The 22,705-nt window shown below is 37.1% G+C and overlaps 2 protein-coding genes across 2 annotated transcripts; one reads left to right on the top strand and one right to left on the bottom strand.

Moving 5' to 3' along the window:
* The first annotated feature begins 85 nt into the window (after positions 1-85).
* On the top strand, positions 86-2,285 carry LOC132598897 (putative F-box protein PP2-B12). The gene is made up of 3 exons (XM_060312040.1): positions 86-614; positions 704-822; positions 1,335-2,285. Exons 1-3 carry the CDS (start codon positions 318-320, stop codon positions 2,083-2,085), a joined length of 1,167 nt encoding a protein of 388 aa, XP_060168023.1. The 5' UTR covers positions 86-317; the 3' UTR covers positions 2,086-2,285.
* Positions 2,286-16,346: 14,061 nt separating this feature from the next.
* LOC132598896 (uncharacterized) lies at positions 16,347-18,764 on the bottom strand. Its single transcript, XM_060312039.1, has one exon. The coding sequence runs from the start codon at positions 18,657-18,659 to the stop codon at positions 16,563-16,565; it is 2,097 nt and encodes a 698-aa protein (XP_060168022.1). The 5' UTR covers positions 18,660-18,764; the 3' UTR covers positions 16,347-16,562.
* Positions 18,765-22,705: the final 3,941 nt, after the last annotated feature.

Raw genomic sequence — 22,705 nt, 5'->3', positions numbered from 1 at the left:
TAAAGAGCCTAATTTTTTTTAAGATAGTCTGATTATGCATATTAAATGTAGTTTTCATAATCTGCATAATCAGTAACACATTAAAAGCAATACTCTACTTGGTCACTAAGGTTCTCTACTTTCTTCATAATCTGCATAATCAGTAACACATTAAAAGCAATACTTGGTCACTAAGTTCTCTACTTTCTTCCTATAACGGGAAAGTAAGTGAGTTGGAACTCACTCACTCTTCTTAATAGTAGTAAAAATCGCAAGTTTTCTTTACTCATTTGTAACGCCAATAAAATTCTTGATTTATTTATCTTTCTTGTTTCCAAATGGAGAATTTGAGTGGTAAATATCAGAGGACTATAACTTGTCTGTTGATGTTACCAGAGGATTGTACGGTTAAGATCTTTGCCTTTACAAGCCCTCTGGATGTTTGCCATCTCTCCCTCGTCTCTAAATCAGTTCAATCCATCGCTGATTCTGATTCCGTTTGGGAAAAATTTCTGCCGTCTGATTATCAGTCAATTATTGACGCATCACTGAATCCCATTGCCAATTTTCCTTCAAAGAAGGATCTCTTTGTTTATCTGTGCCATAATCCTCTCTTAATTGATGGAGCCCGCAAGGTGAAAACTGAGAAAAACCGATTATTTATTTTACATGTTTTTTTTTTCATTGGTTGTTGGTTTCTTACTTTATGTTACTGTTCAAACAGATTTTCTCACTGGACAAATGGACGGGAAAGAAATGCTATTTTTTAGGTGCAAGGGATCTTAATATTACATGGGGTGATATACCAAAGCATTGGAAATGGACTTCACTACCAGAGTCCAGGTTTGCCATTGTTTCAGCAGATATTTACTTTTGTGAAGTTGTTGTTAATGTTTGGAGATTTAAACAAATTTTTTCTTTGATTATAATTTGCTATTAGCTATGTTAGACTTGTAGTAATACTTTCCTACTCCTTTGCGCTAATTTATGTGACACTTTTCCAGAGTCAATTTGAGAAATTTTTAAAGTAAATTAGACTAGATCAACTCAACATTTTAAAATTAAAATTTAGATATTAATAAACTATACAAAAATGTAATTCTTCTTATGTTATACTTTAAATTGTTGCATCGAAAAGTAATAAGGGTCACATAAATTGGGACAGAGAGGGTATAGTTTTCCAATACGTAAATTTTATTCCTTTTAAAAGAAATAGAAGAATCTATATCCGATTCATATTTTGACCCTCATATTCTCAACTCCTTTCACATAAATTGAAACAAAGGGAGTATCCTTTTCTTGGAACAGATATATGCATTTAGGTGACATTTGTGTATTTCCTCTTCTCAAATTAGGTTTCGGGAGGTGGCTGAGCTCATAAGTGTTTGGTTACTTGAAATTCGTGGCACAATAAGAGCTGGTGTTCTGTCACCACAAACATTCTACACATCTTACCTTGTTTACAAGTTGGAAGATGAATATGGGTTTCATCATAAACCCTCAGAGGTTTCAGTTGAAGTTTCTGGGGTTGAATTCGACAAACGATTTGTATTTCTGGTGCCGGAGGGTAGGACAGTTTATACTCCTCCGCCCTCTGTTGCAGAGGACGAGTCCGAGCAACCAGATGATGATTATGAGGAATTAGTGTATCCTCTGCCCTCTGGTGCAGAGGACGAGCCCGGGCAACCAGATGATTATGCGGAGTCCGTGTATACTCTTCCCTCTGATGTAGAGGACGATCCGGGGCTAGCGGATGATGATTGTGAGGTGTCAGTTTATAGTCCGTCTTCTGATGCAGAGGAAGAGCCCGGGCAACCAGATGATGATTATGAGGAGTCACTGTATATTCTGCCCTTTGATGCAGAGGACGAGCCCAGGCGACCAGATCATGATGGGTGGGGGCAGCTTTTCATGGCGGTTGCTTATAATCAACGTCCCAAACTTAGAAACGATGGCTGGTTTGAGGTAAAGTTGGGTGAGTTTTATACTGAAAATGAAGATGATTGCATAGAGATGAGTTTGAAAGAGGTGAAAGACTGTGTATCTCAAAAGGAAGGCCTTATTGTTGAAGGAATTGAGATAAGGCCTTCAAGTACCACATCTTAATATTTTTGCCATACAGCTACCATGTGTTCCGAATAGAACATGTTTCTTTCTGGAGCACTCTATTTCAAATATGTTTTGGTGCTATGGTGAATGTGTTTCTTGTTTATAAACTCATACTGGACCTTTTGTTTCAGATTCATAATCATATAAGCGGGCAAACCTAGGCTTGCACTTTTCATTTCAAAAAAATTGCCAATTATTAGTGGAATGCTCAGTGTGTAAGATGACAGGTTGGTTCTTCAGTTTGAATGTTTGTAAGCATAAGGTGCAGAAGACATTAATTTTCAAGAATCATCCTTGTTTTACTTTTAAGAAGTTCACAGTTATACTAGGTAGCAACACTATGTTGTGTATAGCATAATGCGGCAAAATCTAAATTAAATAAGGGGGATTGAGTCATAGTTGCTTGGTTGTATTGAGAGAATAATTTACATAAGAATCTGAACAAGTGTACATATATTTAGTCTTGTGTTAAAACAAAATGACCATTGAGGCAAATTGACTGTGATAGTGCTTAAATCAGAAAGAAGAAAACTACAGAAGACTTCAACAAAAAAAAAACAGGTTCCTCCTGGATCAATTCTTCATCAAAGATTCAATACCGGAAACGCTGCTTTGAGGAGCTGGTGATATTGCTTTTACTTGCATGTCAAATAGCCACCAGTTTTCACTTATTTGCTGAGTAAAATATATGCAATTGCTCCTGCATCCTAGCTTGCTGCAATTAATCCACATACAACATTTCTCTTCGACGAACAATGTTCTATGCCCAAGGCTTTCCATGTTGACCCGCAACAGTTTTTGAATATCAAGCCTATAAATTTCAACATCATCCACTTTCTTGCTGGATCTTTTAGAGATTAAGAAAATCAATAAGATTTCCTGTCATGACCCAATTTAGGATCGCGCAGGCACCTACCTTCCCACCTTGGTAGGCGAACCCTTTCATTTATATAACACCTCAATCACGAAATATTCCATTTTAAGCATTAGGCAGTTAAGACATACAACGGTATTCCATTTATATATTCAATAAACACAAAGGTCTATATGTTTACAATAATTCCAATTTACAGACTCGATCCGACTTCCCATGACCTGGTCTAGACTAGTACTAGAGCGACTATTGACTCAGATCACCATTACATTCTACGACTCAACCTCCGTCCCAAAATGAAGTGGGAGGAGGCCTCCCAGATAGGCACCGCACGTTCCGGTCACTATCAATCAGATACTTGAAACAATCTACACCCCAAAAAGAGTGTAGCAAGTGCAATATTAGTACAAACCACGCGTACTAAGTAAGTATCATAGGACGACAATGGTTACTAACACATATTGGCAAAGAATTCACGGATAACGATGATAATCATGAGTAAGTATCATAGGCCGACAATGGTTACTAACACATATTGGCAAAGAATTCATAGATAACGATGATAATCACTAAATCAAATCATACGTCCATTTACCACACACTGTATATCAATACACTTAAGCATTAATTTCACTATAATAATTCACCAGTCAAGCTCATAACGATCTCGGAACTCACATATCATTAAATCGATGGTTTCAGTCTAGTAGTGAACTCATCATTAAGACACCCGTTATCCTACATCACATAGAGACCAAATATATAACTAATCTTACGGACGGTCTATGGGATACTTCAACAAGTTCAATCAATAAATCCAGATCCAAGTACACATCATTGCCTAAGTAAAACATCTATTCCCAAACGTGCCAAGTCTGAATAAATCAATCTGAATCCAATCATCACAAGTAAACACCAAATCATCTCAACCCAGCCATAATGCAATGCAATGCAAGATGTATCAATGCAATGCCATGCCATGAAAATGAGGTGTACACATGTACTCCAGACGGAAATATTGACGTCTCGGTAGCACAACCCAGTGTGACTCGCGAAGTCTAAGTCCCACGCGTCTCGGATTTTTTACCAACAGACATACGGGACCCTAACTAATTGCTCACAGAGGGAGTCTCTGTTACACTCCATAATAATCCGGGCTACTTGTATTAAAACAAGAAAGAATGAGTTAAGAAGGTTCAAGGAAAGTTAATCGAGTTAGTAAGAATATCTTTGTATATATGGTTTCCTTAAGTATCCCATGGTGACATGGTTACCTAAAGGATTTGAAATCGCGCTATGAGTATGTATATGAGGTAATGCGAGTGACCTTTTATAGTATTTGAGATTATTAGTAATGATATAGGGGATGGACAAAAGATATGAATATACTTTTGCGATTGGAGTTTCGTCAAAGCTTTGTAAGTTCTCTAGTTATGTTTAAGGTTATTGTGATTCTTTGGACCCTTCGAGACGTGTATATGGATTTTTATTGATGTATATAAGTGTGTATATGTATGTATAAGAGGTTACATGAGGTTGGAAGAGGATTAGAAGTTAAACCAAATGAATCGGAACAACTTCAATAAAATCTCGGACCAGATTTTTAGCCCATATTGTTGGAGGAATATCTCCTTGTATATGAGGAGTTTTAAGGTGTTTCAAAATCCTAAAATTAAGTTCATCGAGTCTAGTTTGCAACGTAACAAACCGCTCGTCAAAATAATACCGGGATAAGGAGATATGGACGATGCAAGTTGGATTATTAAGTGGGGATTAAGACTTAAATGTTCACAAAGTTTGCACTAGTGGCCGTGTGGGGTCCACTAGCACATAACAAAATCAGATTTTCTTGCCCATGCTTAGTTGGGGGAACGTGTATGACTATATTGGGCAGCAAAATGGTCTCCTTTTTGACCAAAAGTTGCATGCCAACTCATTTCCCAACTAGACAAAGTGAACTTAGAGAGAGAGGCTCTCATCTTCACCAAGTGAAGGAGAGAGAGAGCCACGGCCAGCCATGGCATTTCCACCACCATTGCACGGCCAGCCCTTCTATTTTTATCTCACCAATAAGTCCCTAAAGTGTTCTACACATTCACCGTTAAGTTTCAAGTGAAGGAGAAACCATAAACATGCCATACAAGCTCTTATAGCTCACAGCCAGATTTGGGTTCTTCAAGTAGATTCAAAAAAAATATTTTCTTCAAGTGTTTCAACCCTTATCAAGGTGTATAGCAACGTGGAGTATCCATTGGAGCAACAAGAACAAGTATTAGTTCATTTCACAAGATTCTAGCAAAGTTAAGAAGCCAACTTGTTAAGGTAAGAGTTGATCATTTTCTATGTGTTTGATGATGAAGTTGAACCGTGTGGACTGTTTTAGGACGAATTTTGAGGTGTTGTGAATATGTAAATGAACATTTCATGTATGAAATTATGAATGTTGGTGTTGAAATATGGTTATAGCCGAAGGGGCTGTTTTAGAGGTGAAGTTGTGTTGATATGAACATGTTGTTGTTTTGTTGAAGTATGGCCGTGTAGTGGACTGTTTTTGTGGAAAATAGTGAACTGATTTTACTTGGTATTTTGATGGTTGTTGTCATGAATTTTATGATGGGAATGAATTGAATGTGTTGAAGTATGGATAAATGAATGAAAATCATGAAGTTGTTGTAGTTGTGTTGAAGCCGTGTAGGGGGCTGTTTTAGGAGAAGTTATGGACTGTTTTGTGCCATATTTTGATTGTTGTTGTTATGGACATTGTGGTGTATTGTATACATGTTGAATATGTAAATTGAGGTGTTAAAGAAACGAATCAGGTTGAAGTATACAAGCAGTCCAAAACTGTGGACTGTTTTAAGGTTAGAAGTGAATTAGTGTATGTTGAATGTTGAATGTTGTTATGAACATATAGTGAAAGTGAAGTGCAATGATTCAAGTTGAAATTGGAATGAATTGTGGGCTGTTATAAGAATGGAAATGATGCTAAAACAGTTCCAAGAATCATGAAAGTAATGTCATTAAACATGTTGTTGTCGTTGTAAGGTTTTAGTGTCGACAATGTAGCTATTTGCGTACGAATTTGGTGATATTTATCGTGTGACTGCTGGTCGTATTTTACTAAAATTATATGAAATGAAGACATGAAATAATGTGTAAGAATCATATGTGGTTTGCTTGGTATGTTCGTAAACGTTCGCAAGAATTCCGGGCACCTTTATGTTGTTGGTTAGGGACTGTTTTTGACGTGTCGTGGTTAGGAACTGTTTTGGACATGTTGTCTTCTTTAAATTGGAAAGACTAATGATAGTTAAGAATATATATTGTATTTACGTTGTTTGGGTTGTTGTAAAGTTGTTACACGAAAACGTTAAGGCTACGGATTATTAGGAGTAACTTGAGAATGAAATAGCCGTATGTGAATCGTTATGGAATGTTGTGAATGTGTTGTATTTGGAATGTTATGTGGGCTGTCCGGATTGATATTGAACATATGCTTATTGATGTTGGATCGGTTGTATGTAGTTGGTTTGAATGCGAACGAAACGTGGTCTAAATGTTTGAAAGGGATTGTTAACGTTAAAGTACGTATTGAATTCCCTCGTAGACTAATCGTAGCTCTTGATATCTTGATATAGGATAAGTACCATTGGGCAGCAAGTACAGGTTATAATACGACTAAACGCTATAGGTTTGTAAAGCTATCCTTTTCTTTCTCTTGGCATGTCCTAGATGTACTAGGTTTGAAATTGAACCTCGGGGGATATTCTGTTTATAGCAAACTAAATCTGAAAATGTTCATTTTTCATTCAATAGAATTGAATCCTATAAGTACATTTTGTTGAAAGAATTTGGTAAGTTTACACAAATTTCTTGGAAAGTTAGGAGATTGTTCGAAGATCTCCAGGGATGACTCTATAGACTTAATATACGTAAATTGAGCCTATCACTTTAGTTGACCCGAGGTGGGCCCACTATGCTCGATTTCACTCTTATTGCATTTTAACCTATTTTGAGAAGTTTTAAAGGAAACGTCTTAACTACTCTTCTGACTACTAAATGACACTTGTTTAAGTTATTCTATTGAGTCTTATAAATTATTTTGGAATATGAAAATGATCCCAAGAAGACTATTATCACATAATCTATTTTTGTTATCCGAAATATACGCACCGTGACTATCGTGCGGTTTCATTAATACGGTTGTTGTTCGGAATACTCCATCGAGTCCTTGTAAAATGTATTATGTCTCATATTGCATTAGTTTCTCACTACTCCACTCGTGGATGTCCCAATGTTTCCTTTACTGAGCCCGGGCCAGGATATGTTGTCAAGCGTATTCCTCTGCATTGTTCGCCGTGCCTCGATGGTGAGGGGGCAGGTATACGTGTACATGGGTTGTGGAGTATGCTGTGCCATGTACACTATTTTGATATGATATGATATGATCCGATATGGCCATTTGACATGACATGCTATGTTATGGGGTTATCCCCTATTTTGATCCTTATGTGTTGTGGCACCAGCGTCGGGAGGGTGACCACGTTCTGCCTACCGAGTCCCTTGGCGGGGGCCGGACATGATATGACATATGTTTCTGTACACATTCCTTATGTTTTGAAATATGCATTTGGTATTCTGGATTTTTGCATTCCTTTCTGTTCGTTCTGTTTCCGGTTATGATTTTGGTTTCTCTACTTCAGGCTTTACATATTCAGTACATATTTCGTACTGACCCCCTTTCTTCGGGGGCTGCGTTTTCACGCCGCGCAGGTACATACGACAGGTTCGCTGATCCACCCGCTTAGGATCTTATTCTGCTATTCTAAGGCGCTCTCTTATCCGGAGCCTATATTTTTGGTACAGTCTCCTGCTATAGTATAAATGTACGTCACTCAGGGGTACGACGGGGCCCTGTCCCACCATATGATTCTGTCGGTCTGTTTAGAGGTCTGTGGACATGTTTGTGGGTTGGGGGTCTTCCTGTATGAATGCGTGTATATGTTGTGTTTGGGCGATCCCATTCGCCGCGACGGCCGGTCCGCATATGTTTAAATGTTGCTTTGTTGGTCCTGTGTGGCCTTTGTTGGTATTTTCTGTGCGCAGGGTATATTGGATAGTCCGTAAAACAAAGGAAACTCTGCCGAAATTTTTCTGGAAATTATCTAAATTTAAAATATAGTCTTGTCGGCTTATGCTATATACTGGAATGCGGTTAATAAAATCTGAGATAACATTTGATAGATGTGTCTGGGTGCCCAGATCGGGCACTAGTCACGGCCTACGGGGTTGGGTCGTGACAGTCTCACCGACACCACTCTGGGGGACCCACGGAGTCCATGCACTAACAACAATTTCGGGATATCATTAGAATCGACCATGCAACAACGATACCAGAATAGATCATCGGACATCGGCCACCTCACAATCACTCAAGTAAAAGAGTGTCAAATATCAGTTTCACATAATCAACGATTCCGGAATTGAATCTCGGATATCGGCCTTCGCACAATAACTCAAGTAAAAGAGTTTATCAAAATACCAATTTCACTCAATCAACGATACCGGATCATCACCGGATATCGGCCATGCATCATGAGTGAGTAAGAATGTATGCAATGCGTGTATAAATATCAACAACCAAGTTTAATATCACAAGTACTAATAATGGGGTACGCCAACAATGTATCATATCACAATACCAACAACGAGTATGCCAACAATGTATCATATCACAATACCAACAGTGAGTATGCCAATCAACGATACCAGATCATCATCGGATATCGGCCATGCATCATGAATGAGTAAGGATGTATGCAATGCATGTATCAACATCAACAACCAAGTTTAATATCACAAGTACCAACAATGAGGTACGCCAACAATGTATCATATCATAATATCAACAGTGGTATGCCAACAATATATCATATCCCAATACCAACAGTGGACATGCCAATCATATATCCAACCAAGACGGATAACAGGATTTAATCTCTATCAACAACTCATGGCATCAAGCCAACACAATAAAACAGTCAAACACAACACAACAGACTGGCTAGTCCCACACACAATAGGTCAATCAATCGATATACATTATTACCACTTTCTTAAATCAGTAACACAAATCTCACCGTACACTCAATGTCACGACCCAACCCCGTAGGCCGTGACTAGTGCCCGAATTGGACACTCATGTCACTTGTTAACTATAGTCATTTACAGCTAGCATATCATGAACTCATTTGTTTAGAAAAGACAGGATGTTATTCTAAAGCTGTCACAATTCTGTATGTCATATGCACATGTCTTCTGAGGAGTTAAAACTTTTCAACAACAATATATATATATATATATATATATATATATACGCAAGCCGACAAGGCTGCCACTACACGCAACATTCCAAACATACATACATATGCAAGCCGACAAGGCTGCCATCACGAATGGGTACGCCCCAAACATAAGTCATGTTCATACAACGCAACAACAACTATATACAGACCCACACAGATGTCCACAGACCTCTAAGAGTAATGACCGTATCATATGGCGGGACAGGGCCCCGCCGTACCCCGAATAAACACTTATAGATACAACATAAGGGAGTTATACCACAAGCTAGGCTCCGGAACAAAGGAGCAGTCCAAAATAGCTGAATAGGTATCCTAAGCTGGCGGATCTCCAAAACGAGCGTCTGTACCTGCGGGCATGAACGCAGCCCCCCCGAAGAAAGGGGGTCAGTACGGAATATGTACTGAGCATGTAAAGCATGAAATATAGAAGTAGACTCATACTGAGACAAGGTGTGTAGGACCCAATGCAACAAACAGAATTTTATAAAACTTGCCTTTGGACATATTTCATCTGTATCATTCTCATATCAATATCAATGTATAATTTTGTAATCAAAGCTGCAAAATCATTCTGTGTATAACATATATAACGTGTCCCGGCCCTTTAATGAGGGACTCGGTAATTAAAATCATATCATCATAAACATAAACATATACGTGTCCCGGCCCTTTAATAAGGGACTCGATAATTAAAATCATAGCATCATAAACATAAACATAGACGTGTCCCGGCCCTTTCTTGAGGGACTCGGTAATAAGGAATATATGCCCTCCTGGCCACCATCTCCATATCATCATATCATCATATCATCACATCATCATATCATCATATATATATAACGTGTCCCGGCCCTCTAGTGAGGGACTCGGTGATTAATATAGTAAACATGCGCACGAAAACGTGTCCTGGCCCGGGACTCAGTGAAGGATATAGTGATAAGCACGAGCAGAATAATAAGCAACCACATATATGCGATTCATCTTTTGAGACTCAATAGATAAGCAACTAACCAGCTCTAAAGTATTAGGATAATAATCATATTCAATTCTTTTCAACTCTCATTACAAGCCATAGCAAGGAACGTTTCAGCTTTCATGTACATGTATCAACTTCCATGATGTAGTTTTTGAAAGTCAAGTATGCTTCTATTCATGCCATTCTTTTAAGAGTAGGAACTTCTATACATCATTCATTAGTCAATCATATAGTAGGCTCGTGACAATAGCATTAAGGAAATATAGAATCATAAGTCATGCATGGAACTAGAGAATAGAATTTACCCCAAGGTTCATACCATTTCATACTTACGTCTAGGACATGCCAAAAGAAAGAAGGAATAGGCTTTACATACCTTTAGCGTTTAGTCGTATTATACTTGTACTTGCTGCCCAATAACACTTATCCTATATCAAGATATCAAGAGCTACAATTAGTCTACGAGGGAATTCAATACGTACTTTAACGTTAACAATCCCTTTCAAACATTTAGACCACGTTTCGTTCGCATTCAAACCAACTACATACAACCGATCCAACGTCAATAATCATATGTTCAATACCAATCCGTACAGCCCACATAACATTCCAAATACAACATTCCATAACGATTCACATACGGCTACTACATTCTCAAGTTACTCCTAATAATCCGTAGCCTTTACGTTTTCGTGTAGCAACTTTACAACAACCCAAACAACGTAAATACAATATATATTCTTAACTATCATTAGTCTTTCCAATTTAAAGAAGACAACATGTCCAAAACAGTTCCTAACCACGACACGTCCAAAACAGTCCCTAACCAACAACACGCCCAAAACAGTCCCTAACCAACAACATAAAGGTGCCCGGAATTCTTGCGAACGTTTACGAACATACCAAGCAAACCACATATGATTCTTACACATTATTTCATGTCTTCATTTCATATAATTTTAGTAAAATACGACCAGCAGTCACACGATAAATATATCACCAAATTCGTACACAAATAGCTACATTGTCGACACTAAAACCTTACAACGACAACAACATGTTTAATGACATTACTTTCATGATTCTTGGAACTGTTTTAGCATCATTTCCATTCTTATAACAGCCCACAATTCATCTCAATTTCAACTTGAATCATTATGCTTCACTTTCACTAAACGTTCATAACAAGAATCAACACTCAACACATACAATTTCACCTCTAGCACTAAAAAAGTCCACTGTTTTGGACTGCTTGTATGCTTCAACATAATTCATTTCTTTGGCACCTCAATTCACATTTTCAACATGCATACAATACACCACAATGTCCATAACAACAACAATCAAAATGTGACACAAAACAGTCCACAAATTCCTCTAAAACAGCCCCCTTAACCGGCTTCAACACAACTACAACATCTTCATGATTTTCATCCATTTATCCATACTTACAACACATTCAATCCATTTCCAATACATGTACAAGAAGATTAAGCATGATTTCATTTATCTCTACAACACACGGCTCATTTCAAATTCAAGAGAAACAGCCCAATACCCAACATGCCACATCACAAACAAACTTCTACAATCTTTGTTCATTTACCTATGTTGATACATATTCAATTCATCAACAATACAAGCAAAATGAAATCAATCATGACTTCACCAATACTCACGGCTAACTCTCTACTTCAACTACAACAACAATCCAACAACAACCTTCATGAACTATACATTCAAATCATCATGCAACACAAGAACAATAAACATTCTTACCTTACAACTTGTTCTTCACTTTGGCCGAATCTTCAACCCTCTTGAGGTGCTACACCTCCTTGTTTCTTTCCAACAACTACTACACATTGCTATACACCTTTATAAGGGTTGAAACACTTGAAGAAAATATATTTTTTGAATCTACTTGGAGAACCCAAATCTGTCCGTGAGCTTATAGGAGCATGAATGGCATGTTTATGGTTTCTTCTTCACTTGAAACTTAATGGTGAATGTGTAGAACACTTTAGGGGTTTAATGGTAAGAAAAATAGAAGGGCTGGCCGTGCAATGGTGGTGGAGCTGCCATGGAAACCGTGGCTCTCTCTCTCTCCTTCATTTGGAGAAGATGAGAGCTTCTCTCTCTTGTTAATTTGTGGGATTGGAAAATGAGTTGGCATGCAACTTTTGGTCAACAAAGTTAGACATTTTGCTGCCCAATGGGGGTATTACACGTCCCCCAACTCAAGCATGGGATAAAAATCAGATTTGTTATGTGCTAGTGGACCCCACACGGCCACTAGTGCAAAATTTGTGTACATTTAAGTCTTAATCCCCACTTAATAATTCAACTTGCATCGTCCATATCTCCTTATCCCGATATTATTTTGAAGAGCGGTTTGTTGCGTTGTAAACTAGACTCGATGAACTTAATTTAGCCTTTTGAAACACCTTAAAACTCCTCATATGCAAAGAGATATGCCTCCAACAATATGGGCTAAAAATCTGGTCCGAGATTTTATTGAAGTTGTTCCGATTCATTTCGTTTAACTTCTAATCCTCTTCCAACCTCATGTAACCTCTTATACATACATATACACACTCATATACATCAATAAAAATCCATATACACATCTCGAAGGGTCCAGAGAATCACAATAACCTTAATCATAACTAGAGAACTCACAAAGCTTTGACGAAACTCCAATCGCAAAAGTATGTTCATATCTTTCGTCCATCCTCTATATCATTACTAATAATCTCGATTACTTTAAAAGGTCACTCGCATTACCTCATATACATACTCATAGCGCGATTTCAAATCCTTTAGGTAACCATGTCACCTTGGGATACTTAAGGAAACCATATATACAACGATATTCTTACTAACTCGATTAACTTTCCTTGAACCTTCTTAACTCATTCTTTCTTGTTTTAATACAAGTAGCCCGGACTATTATGGAGTGTAACACTCAAAATCCCTCGTCACAACTCATTTAAGACTCAATCACAATCATTGGTACACTTTATCCTCCCATTTATCCACTAGATTTACTACTAATGGCATAACACAAGAAATCACATATTACTAAAAAATTTCATCATTAGGCACAAAATAAGTTTCGTCCGCTACTCTCAAGTCACATAAATCCACCGATATTCAAGAAAAACCACATCAAACAACCTAAGAAATCTACAGGCCACAAGCCCGAACACACAATCACACATCAATACCATCCTAGGATTCCATCCCAAATCTCTAATTTCTATACATGCATTCTCCGTTCCTTCTAATACATAAATATGAAAAACTAACCAGAGTCTACCAAAAAGGAAAGCCATAACCTACCTGACAGCCGAACAAGTGCTACGAATCCACACGTTGCTTTGTCTTTCGAAGCGTCTCCAAATAATAAAACTCTATCACATATGAATTCTATGTAAGAAACCATGAATAATGATACCCATATTGACTACTTTCTATTCGGGTCAAATTTCAACCCTTAATTTAGGAAAAAACGGGCCCCAAGGGCAAAACGGAAAATTTTATGACCAAATTACCAAATTCAATACTAAAAGGTCAAAACCCATTACTTTAATCATAAGAATACTCAATTAATTCTAAAAATCATCATTAATATGAAAACCCCCAAATTTGGGTCTAAAAACCTAACTTTAATTCACACAATTTTACCTCTAAAAATGGAAGAACCCTGTTTATATAGTTTATAATCATCAATTTAATGCTTAATGAAGCTAACTCAACTAATAATACAAGATTTCAAAGACAAAAACCCATTAGGAAGAAAACCCATAAAAACCCCTTTTTTAATCTTAAGCTTTTTATGGAAAATATGAATCTAGCTATTTTGTGCCCAGCATATTCAAGCATATTCAACATTAATCTTACTATTTAGGAAGATTCTAGGAACCAAAAATAATTTAGAGCTCAACTCAAGAACCCATTTGAAGACCCATTAGATTCTATGGATTCTAGATTATGCTAGATGATTAAGAGAGGTTAATGAAACCATAATAAGGTAAGAATGTTAACTTAGGGCAGAAATCACTTGAAAACCCCCCAATTCGCCTCCACAAAGCTCTCAAGTCAAAATAGATATAATGACTAGGATTTTGGGGTTTTATACTCATTAAAACTGCTCGTTGACCGCTCCAGCGGTCACCCTTATCGCTCCAGCGGTACCGCCCCAGCAGCTGAGCAAGCCGCTACAGCGGTCAAGGCCAGAAATCAACTCACCGCTGCAGCGGCAACCACACCGCTACAGCGGTCCTGGTGCCACTACAACGGACACTCCAAAAATATTTTCCAAGTCTCACAATTTCATCCCGAAATTCGACATTCATCCAAGGCCCGAAATATACAAATCAAATATGTGGATATACAAAAAACGCGCTACAAACACACTCGTGGCCTTAGAATTTCCATCGGAGTCTTCGTTGACTAAGTCAACCCCAATGGCCTAATTATCAACTTTCCAACCCAAGTCCCAAAACGCAAACGGGTGCATTGGGAACCGAACCAAGCCCACCAATCAGTCACAAATGATCATCCGTACCTCTCAGAATCAACAGATTTCTGAAAAAAATCTGTTTACCCAAAAGTCAACCACCGGTCAAACGGTTATCGCTTAAAGCCACATTTTCTAAAGGGTGCTCCAAAACTCCAAACGACGCCTAGGAAACCATGACTACTATCTTCTCGGGTCAAAAATAGTTCTAACGAGACTCAGGAACAGGTCAACGAGGGCAAAACGGAATAAGCACGGCAATGACAAAACGGGTCGTTACATTTCCCCATCTGATTCAACTAAAATTTCCATGAATTGCCTTGAAATAACAGAAGGAACAGCCCTGCTTGAGCTGATCTCAGTGATTCTTAAGGCTAGAATCAATTTCTTCAATAACTGCAAGGGTCCCCTGCAAACTCAAGGCGAAGAATTTCCCTTTATAGCCAATGGCATTTATGGACTGAAAATGTTCACCTGAGCCAAAGGATCAGTGACATTACAGTCTTGTTTTGTCCACACACATTCTTTTCCGGCCCCCTTTTTACAAAACACAAAAGCTGGAGAAGAAGCTTCTGTTAGCACCAATATTATACAGGTTTTCCCGTAATCTTTGAGACCTATGGGATGAAATGTAGATAAAGTTGCAAACTTGAATGGCATCCGGGTATCCCAAGTTGGAAGTTGACAGTAAGTCTTTCTGTAGGATGTCCACAAAAAGATATCATGGATAGCGTCCAACTGCTATTAGTGCTCCATGGGAATGACCCATGAAATAGATCCAAGGGTCCTTCCATGTCCGCGATCTTCTACCATAAGGCCAATAATATCCCCTATGAAATCTGATATTGAAGCAGTGAGAATGATTCTTGTTTTGTTGAATTTCAGTGAGTTGTGGCCATAGGGATTTCCGTTGGAGCATAAGGTCAGTGGTAGTTTCTCTCAATTAAATGGTTGAGTTGACCATTTAGATGCCTCATTAATCTACAACCCATATAGAACTCATTGTGAAAAAAGAATTCCATAAAGTATATGTCTCCAGTTTGAACAATTGTTTATGAGATTCACAAGACAAATTATTTTTCAAATAGCATCCTCGTTTTTGTTTCAAAAAGGTTCACGGTTGATAGCAAGTAGAAGTAACGATGTCCTGCATGTACCAACATAATGCATCAAATTCTTCAACATGCCTCCCAAAGTCGGTATCAAGGACAATTCACACACTGCTCGATTGTAATCTAAGTGGTCTCAGTTCAATGCCATCGTTTACAATGAGCTACTCATCAATAACCTAGCTCAAAACCAACTTGGTCAACAAGGAATTCCTTCAAATTGACTCTTGATCTCTCTACTTATTGCATATTTACATATATCCATCCAACTGATTAAGAAAACATAATATGATAATTTTTTTTTTGAAGAAGTCAGCTGTACGCTTGATTCTTGGAGCCTACGGCTAATTAAATAAACAGCTGGAACTAGGAGGCTAGGATTATAAATGCCTTTTCTGGACAAGCTCCAAAAGTCAACATCCTCTCCAGCATTCACAATAGATGGCTCCAAAAGACAGGAGGAAACAAAAATCTTCAACATTTAAACAAGAGTCTGCTTATGTTAAACTCTCTGAAAGAGGACATACCCTCTGTTCTTATTTGTACTATAGTCAAAAAAGAAAAATCAAGCACCTGCTCGAAGTTTGGGTAGATTTTTTTTTCTTGACTAGCTACTTGTTCTTCCTCAACAATTCATCCATAGTACATCATCAAATTCACCCCTCAACTTCTCTCCTACTAGTACTTTCCCTTCGACGTCCAAAGTAGTCATAGGCATAGCCGATGGGTGCCACGCCGGAGTTCCATTCTCATATGAGTTACAAGTCAATCGTCGCAACCCACTCCCATCCAACTTCACCAAATATAAGTCACCGTACGGCTGGTACTGGTTCGGCAGCGATACAGGTTCTGCTGTTACTGCGCCCAAGTTACCCGTGAACAGAAGCCACTCACAGTCCTTACTAAAGCATACATGGTTTAGTCTCTCCTTATCCACTTCATCGGATCCCTCAGGCCCAGCCACGTGGATCCTCCGCAGACCTGTGCCATCTGGATGAATGACATAAATGCTGAAGCAATTGATGTTATCTGGATTGTGCCTGTTGGAAGAAAATGCAATCAGCTTTCCGTCAGGTGACCAGCTTGGCATTGTATCAATCCATGGCCCTTCTGTTAGCTGATGGATTCCTTCCCCCTCCAGCTCTCCCTTAATGGCGTCCACAATATACAGATTTTTGTGTCCAGAACGGCCTGAACGGAATACGACATGCTTCCCGTCTGGCGAGCAAGAAGGGAAGGCATTATTTCCAGTCTCCTCTTTTGTGAGAACTTTAATTTCAACAGGATCAATTTCCTCGCTTTCGCAGTTTAATGAATTGAATGAAACTCGTGCGATTTGAACAGTTGCTTTTACAGCGTCGAATACAGGTCCAATTGATGTAAAAATCACGTTGGGTTCAGCTGGAGACCAGGAGTTGCCGAAAGACGTACGACCTTTGAACAATGTCCATCTCTTGGAACCATCTGATTTAACGATTTTGAGGCCTGAATTAGCATTAAAGTCGTGATTGTATGCAACAAAGTCACCCGAGGGAGAGAAGGAAGCGAACGATCCATTAAGCCTCAACATTCTCAGTCCTTTTTCCAGAGAAATTACTTCATCCAAAAGAGGAATTGTTGTTGTATCTGATTCACCCTGAAACCTGTGATAACTGAGAGATGTAGACATAGGAGAGAAGAATGGATTGTAATGGTGGGTGGTAGGGTTAAGCAACTCAGTCACCGGATAGAACTTGTTCGACTCCACATCGAAAATCTCAATGTGGCGATAGCTCTTCCCCGGTCTTCTAGTAGCAATAGCAATAATATTTCTATGTGAGGCTGCCGTAGGAGTAAAGCAGTGCACACCAGGAGGAGTGACTCGAACCGGATCACCATCAGCTCCCAAATTGACTCTAAAAATGCTCCACCAACCATCATCAGCTTGGCGATGAAAATAGATAGTCGAATCACCGGACCAAGTAGGCCAGCCGCCGTGTTTGCACACGACTGTCCGCTTTTCAGGGTCTGATTCAGGGAAAACAACAATATCAGTAGTCAAATCATTGAACTCACCAGGCCAACGACGGTTTCCATAGGATGCAACCGCGATGAGATTTCCAGACTGCGAAATCGCAGGGCTGTAATCAACACAGCCGTACGGAGTCAAGCGGGTGATTTTACCATCATCAATATTGGTGGAATAAAGAGCGGACCAGCTGGTGAAAATCTGTTTCGGCGGCTGGTGAGCTGAAGTATAATAGAGTTGTTTGTTTCGAAGAAATGGACGGTCGAGAAATGGGCTATCAGTGGGAGTAAGAAGTTGTTCAATCTGTAGCTGGTGGGAGGTGACACGTCGCAAGTAAATGCGAGGTGCACCTGATCTCTCGGAGACGAAGACGAGTGTCTGATCATCGTCAAGGAAGTGGCCGTTGTAATTAACGGAGGTACCGTCAGTGAGGCGGTGCTCGGTGGGATATTGACAAGTATGGAGGGGAGAATTGAGGAAAGTAAGGGGAGATTTGAGAGAGAAGATATCGAAGCCGTAATTGGTTCTGCCAACGGTGGAAAAGATAATAGAACCAGGTGGATGTGGTGATGACTCTGAATCCATAATTGTATTGTTGATGTGCTCTGCAATTCTAGTATTATTATTATTATAGAGTAATCTCAGCTGCAAATGTAGTGCTTGAAAACGGCGACGGACAGTAGGTAGGTGGGTAGTTAGCTTCATGTTAGGCATCAAGTTTGTTCTTTTATTTTGTTTTGAATCAATGGGAACGTAAAGTGGACACGTCACATAGAAGTGCCTTATCCCAAAGGAAGAAGACAACTAGCTTTGTTTAGTCGGTGGCTGTTCCTACACAGTCCAAAACTGCACTCCAGATATTATAGTAAAGTTGTTGGACACATGTTCACGTATTAATAACTAAATAATTTATCCGCGAAGCATCATTAAATTTATGTACTTTATATAATAATCAAATATTATTATATTAGTAAATTTGACAGCTGAAATTTTAAAAGACATCAATAGATAAGCAAAATAATATTTTTATAAATATATTGACATATAAGAGATAAAAAGTTTTCATTTCTGTATATATCAAAAACAGTTTCTATAAAAATAAGGGGAAAAGGAATAAAAGAAGAACATGACTACTTGCTTAGCCCCTTCTCAATACATTAAAAGAAATATATACTTCCCTTCTTAAAATAAAGGTGTATTGGCAGAATATTCTTGAAGCATTTGCTTCAAAGCATCCAGCAAAACTTTTAGTACTAAAAAGATTTTTCTAGTCTAGTACAATAAAAATTCAACTTAACTTTTAGTCATATACTTTTATAATATTTCAGTATATCTTATTATATTTGCACGCACACATATATCTATTTTATTGATGTAGAAAAGATTCCTATTGAAAAGCAAATTCTAATCAATTTTGAGAAAGCTCTTAAAACGCGACATGCCATAGTCATTTCTAATCTTCAAGCACCATGACATAAACTAATGTTCCTAATTCATTAGTGTGCACAATGAGATAGTAAATAAATTAAATCAATAATTCATTAATTATTTTTATAGTACGTGTAGGTGAAATAACATTTTTATCTCTCCCTTGATTCTTAAAATGGAAATAATAGAAAGTACTTTTCAGGAATTTTTTTTTCTTCTTATTTCTATAATGTGTTTTATTTGGTCTTGTCTTTTCGCGCAAGATTGATGTTTCTTTACTTTATTTGGTAGTTAACTTATGCTTCACAAAAGTCTTGATAAAAAGTTTAAATAAAGAAGAATATTCGAATGAAAATAACAAATGATGAAAAGCCCACCAATTTAGGCCACTTTTCAGTGACGGAATCAAGTGCTAATCCTGCTACCATTTTCCTTATGCAGTTCTTCTCTTCCCGTCTTTCCTCTTTCTTTTCTTTCTTTCGTTTTTATCTTCTTATACTATTTAATTTCATCTGTTTATTGTCCTTTGATTTCACTCTCTCCCTACCACTTTAATATTTAATTCAATTACTCTCTTTGCTCCCAATTTGTCTTAAAATCTCAGAAAACTGCGTAACAATCTCTAGTTAATGTTTTTGGTATAACAATTTTCTTTACTCTAAATTTCTCCCTATTATTGACTTAGGCACAGATCGATAGCCACAAACACTCTTGTCCGTGCTTGAAATCTCATGCCATGATGTCATACCACTAATTAAATATGTTTAATGTAAAACTAAAACGCTCTTGTTAAGACTTAGATATAGTATTTTCAAAATATATATGTTAATCTGTTGGCAGTTATAAGAGTTAGAAGTCGAAGAGTCATTGAAACATCTGTTGATTTTATGATTTCCTTCTCCATCTCAATTATGCAAATGTTAATTATAGGAATATACTAATGACTAATTACTTATTACCAGACTAATGAGTACATGTTAGTATACATGTACTCACAGATAAAATAGAAAAATAAGTAGAAAAGCTCCAAAATAAATTCAAGAAGTGAGCTTAATTTGATATTCTTTGCCTCACGTCGTCATTTAATATGACACCACTATCTTACCAGTACATCCAAAGAATCCCATCACAAACTCCTTTGATTTTGTCATTTCTGCACATGCAGCAGCACCCTTCATTATACACTTGTATCTATATTTTGATAAAGGATAGAAGAAATTAAAACATATTTAATTGAACATAATTTTAATAATTTTCAATTCTCATCTCAAAATCACTTGATCTTTTCATGTTATAAATATTTGTCGGTGCAGGGAAAGAAAAAAAGAATGTAGTACAATTTAAATTTCACAATAACAAAAAAAAAAATCAATAAAAGGAGCTTAATTAAACAAATCAAACCAATATTACAAATTAAACAGTAACCTAGTAACACTGAACAATCTCAATAGGGGGGAAAAAAAGAATATCACTCCCTCAAATTGCTGGGAGAACAAAAGAAAATAAAATTACTCTATCATATGCAAAAAGTAAATTGGATGAAGAAATTGAAAGTGAAAAGTTGTTACAACTTGCAAGCTTTGTTCTCTCCAACCTATGTAACACAAGAAAATTCTTTATTAATTAAGGAAATTAAGCAAACGGTTATTCATGCTTTATTAGGTAAAAGAAACGGCTGTCAATACTTAATTAGGAAAAAATGGGCATTTAAACCTTCATTTATTTAATGAATATATTATGGGCTTCTTCTCTACTAATTAAGGAAGGCAAAGGGTTTTTTATGCTTTATTAGGTTCAGCAAAGTATTGTCAGCTTAATTAGGGGAAATAGGCATTTAATCCGTTAGTATTAAGAGACCTAGAGGATTAAAGTCTTGCCAGCTATCATTTTAAAAACGTTTTCCTCATTAATTAAATAATTATTTTGCCATTTTTATATTTTTCAGAATAAGTTCAACAGAAAAATTAGGAGAAAAAAAGTTTAAAATCACAAAAAAGATAAATGTCATTCCTGATCAATGAGAGGTGTCACGTCATCATGTCCATTCCCAATTTTATTAGATATATTGATTCAAGCCTTATCTACTCCTTGAGTTTTAGCACTACACTCACCCATAATGGGTCCTTATTCTCATTAATTGTAGTGGAATTAGATCCGATTTTGCCCTTGATACCCAGATATATTAGAGCTTCTATAAACAAAATCCTCCATCAGCGTCTTAGGCTTCACGCTTCTTCCCAGGCAATCAACAAATGGTCGCACGTGGAGATAATACTTCACATCCCACCTAATACCCGTTGAGACTCAATTTTATCCCGCTCCTCCTCCGAAATATCTATTTACGCTTCTAACATTTTTGAGAAATTAAAAATATATATATATTATATCTTACTATAATTATTAGTCTTTTATCAATACCGGTGTTTCATTATTGTATTACAGTTACTAGCCATTATTATTATTATTATTATTATTATTATTATTATTATTATTATTATTATAATTCACAATTTTTATCATTTCAGCATTTTACCAGCTTACGCACACGCATCGCATTTATCTTTGCATAATCTATATATAATATAAAGCTAGGCATAGACAAGGTGATGTGGCACCTCTCTATGACCAAGGATTCTATTTATCTTTTTTCTCCTTTTTTTGGCTTTTTATATCATTTATTCAATTATGTTATTTTAAAAGTCATCTCCATAACTCACACCCATTTATTTTCATTGCTTTTACTCTTAATTAGTATTAGTAAATTCACAATTCCCAAGCCATTCACGCTCATCTAACTTTTTATGTTACCTCCTTTATTATGCTCTTTAAACCACACTAATTGTAGAAAATATTCATATTTATGTGGTATGTTAAAAAGTCCAATAGTCACCTTTTTAATGGACCAAACCTGTAACGTCCTTTTTCCCTTGCCAAAGTAGTGCACAGTATCATTTTCCTATGTTCTGAATCCTCCTGAGCCTCATCATTTTTCTCCATCCATTCTCTATGTATGTGTTTTTATATTCAATATTTTGTTTATATTTCATTTGTATTCATTTAAAATATTGATATCTACTCAATCCTAACTTTTGATGAAGCTTAGGATCTTTGGTGCAGGTGTAAGCAGTGATGCTATAAGTTTTATAGTTGATGTCGTGGTAAGTGAAGCAGCTAAACTTACTGCAAGTGGTATTAGATTTTCAGGTAGTAAAATTATTATCTCTTACATGCATTGAGATTTATTTATGTGAAGCTGATATGTTCCTAATCAATTTGTGGTTTGATTTTTTAAGAGCTAAAAAAATTGTATTCTTATGTTTTTGCATAATAAA

Source organism: Lycium barbarum, chromosome 6 (genome assembly GCF_019175385.1).
Source record: "Lycium barbarum isolate Lr01 chromosome 6, ASM1917538v2, whole genome shotgun sequence".
Classification (NCBI taxonomy): Eukaryota; Viridiplantae; Streptophyta; class Magnoliopsida; order Solanales; family Solanaceae; genus Lycium; species Lycium barbarum.
Note: the sequence above shows the minus strand (reverse complement) of the source record. Positions and strands in the feature narration are given on the sequence as shown.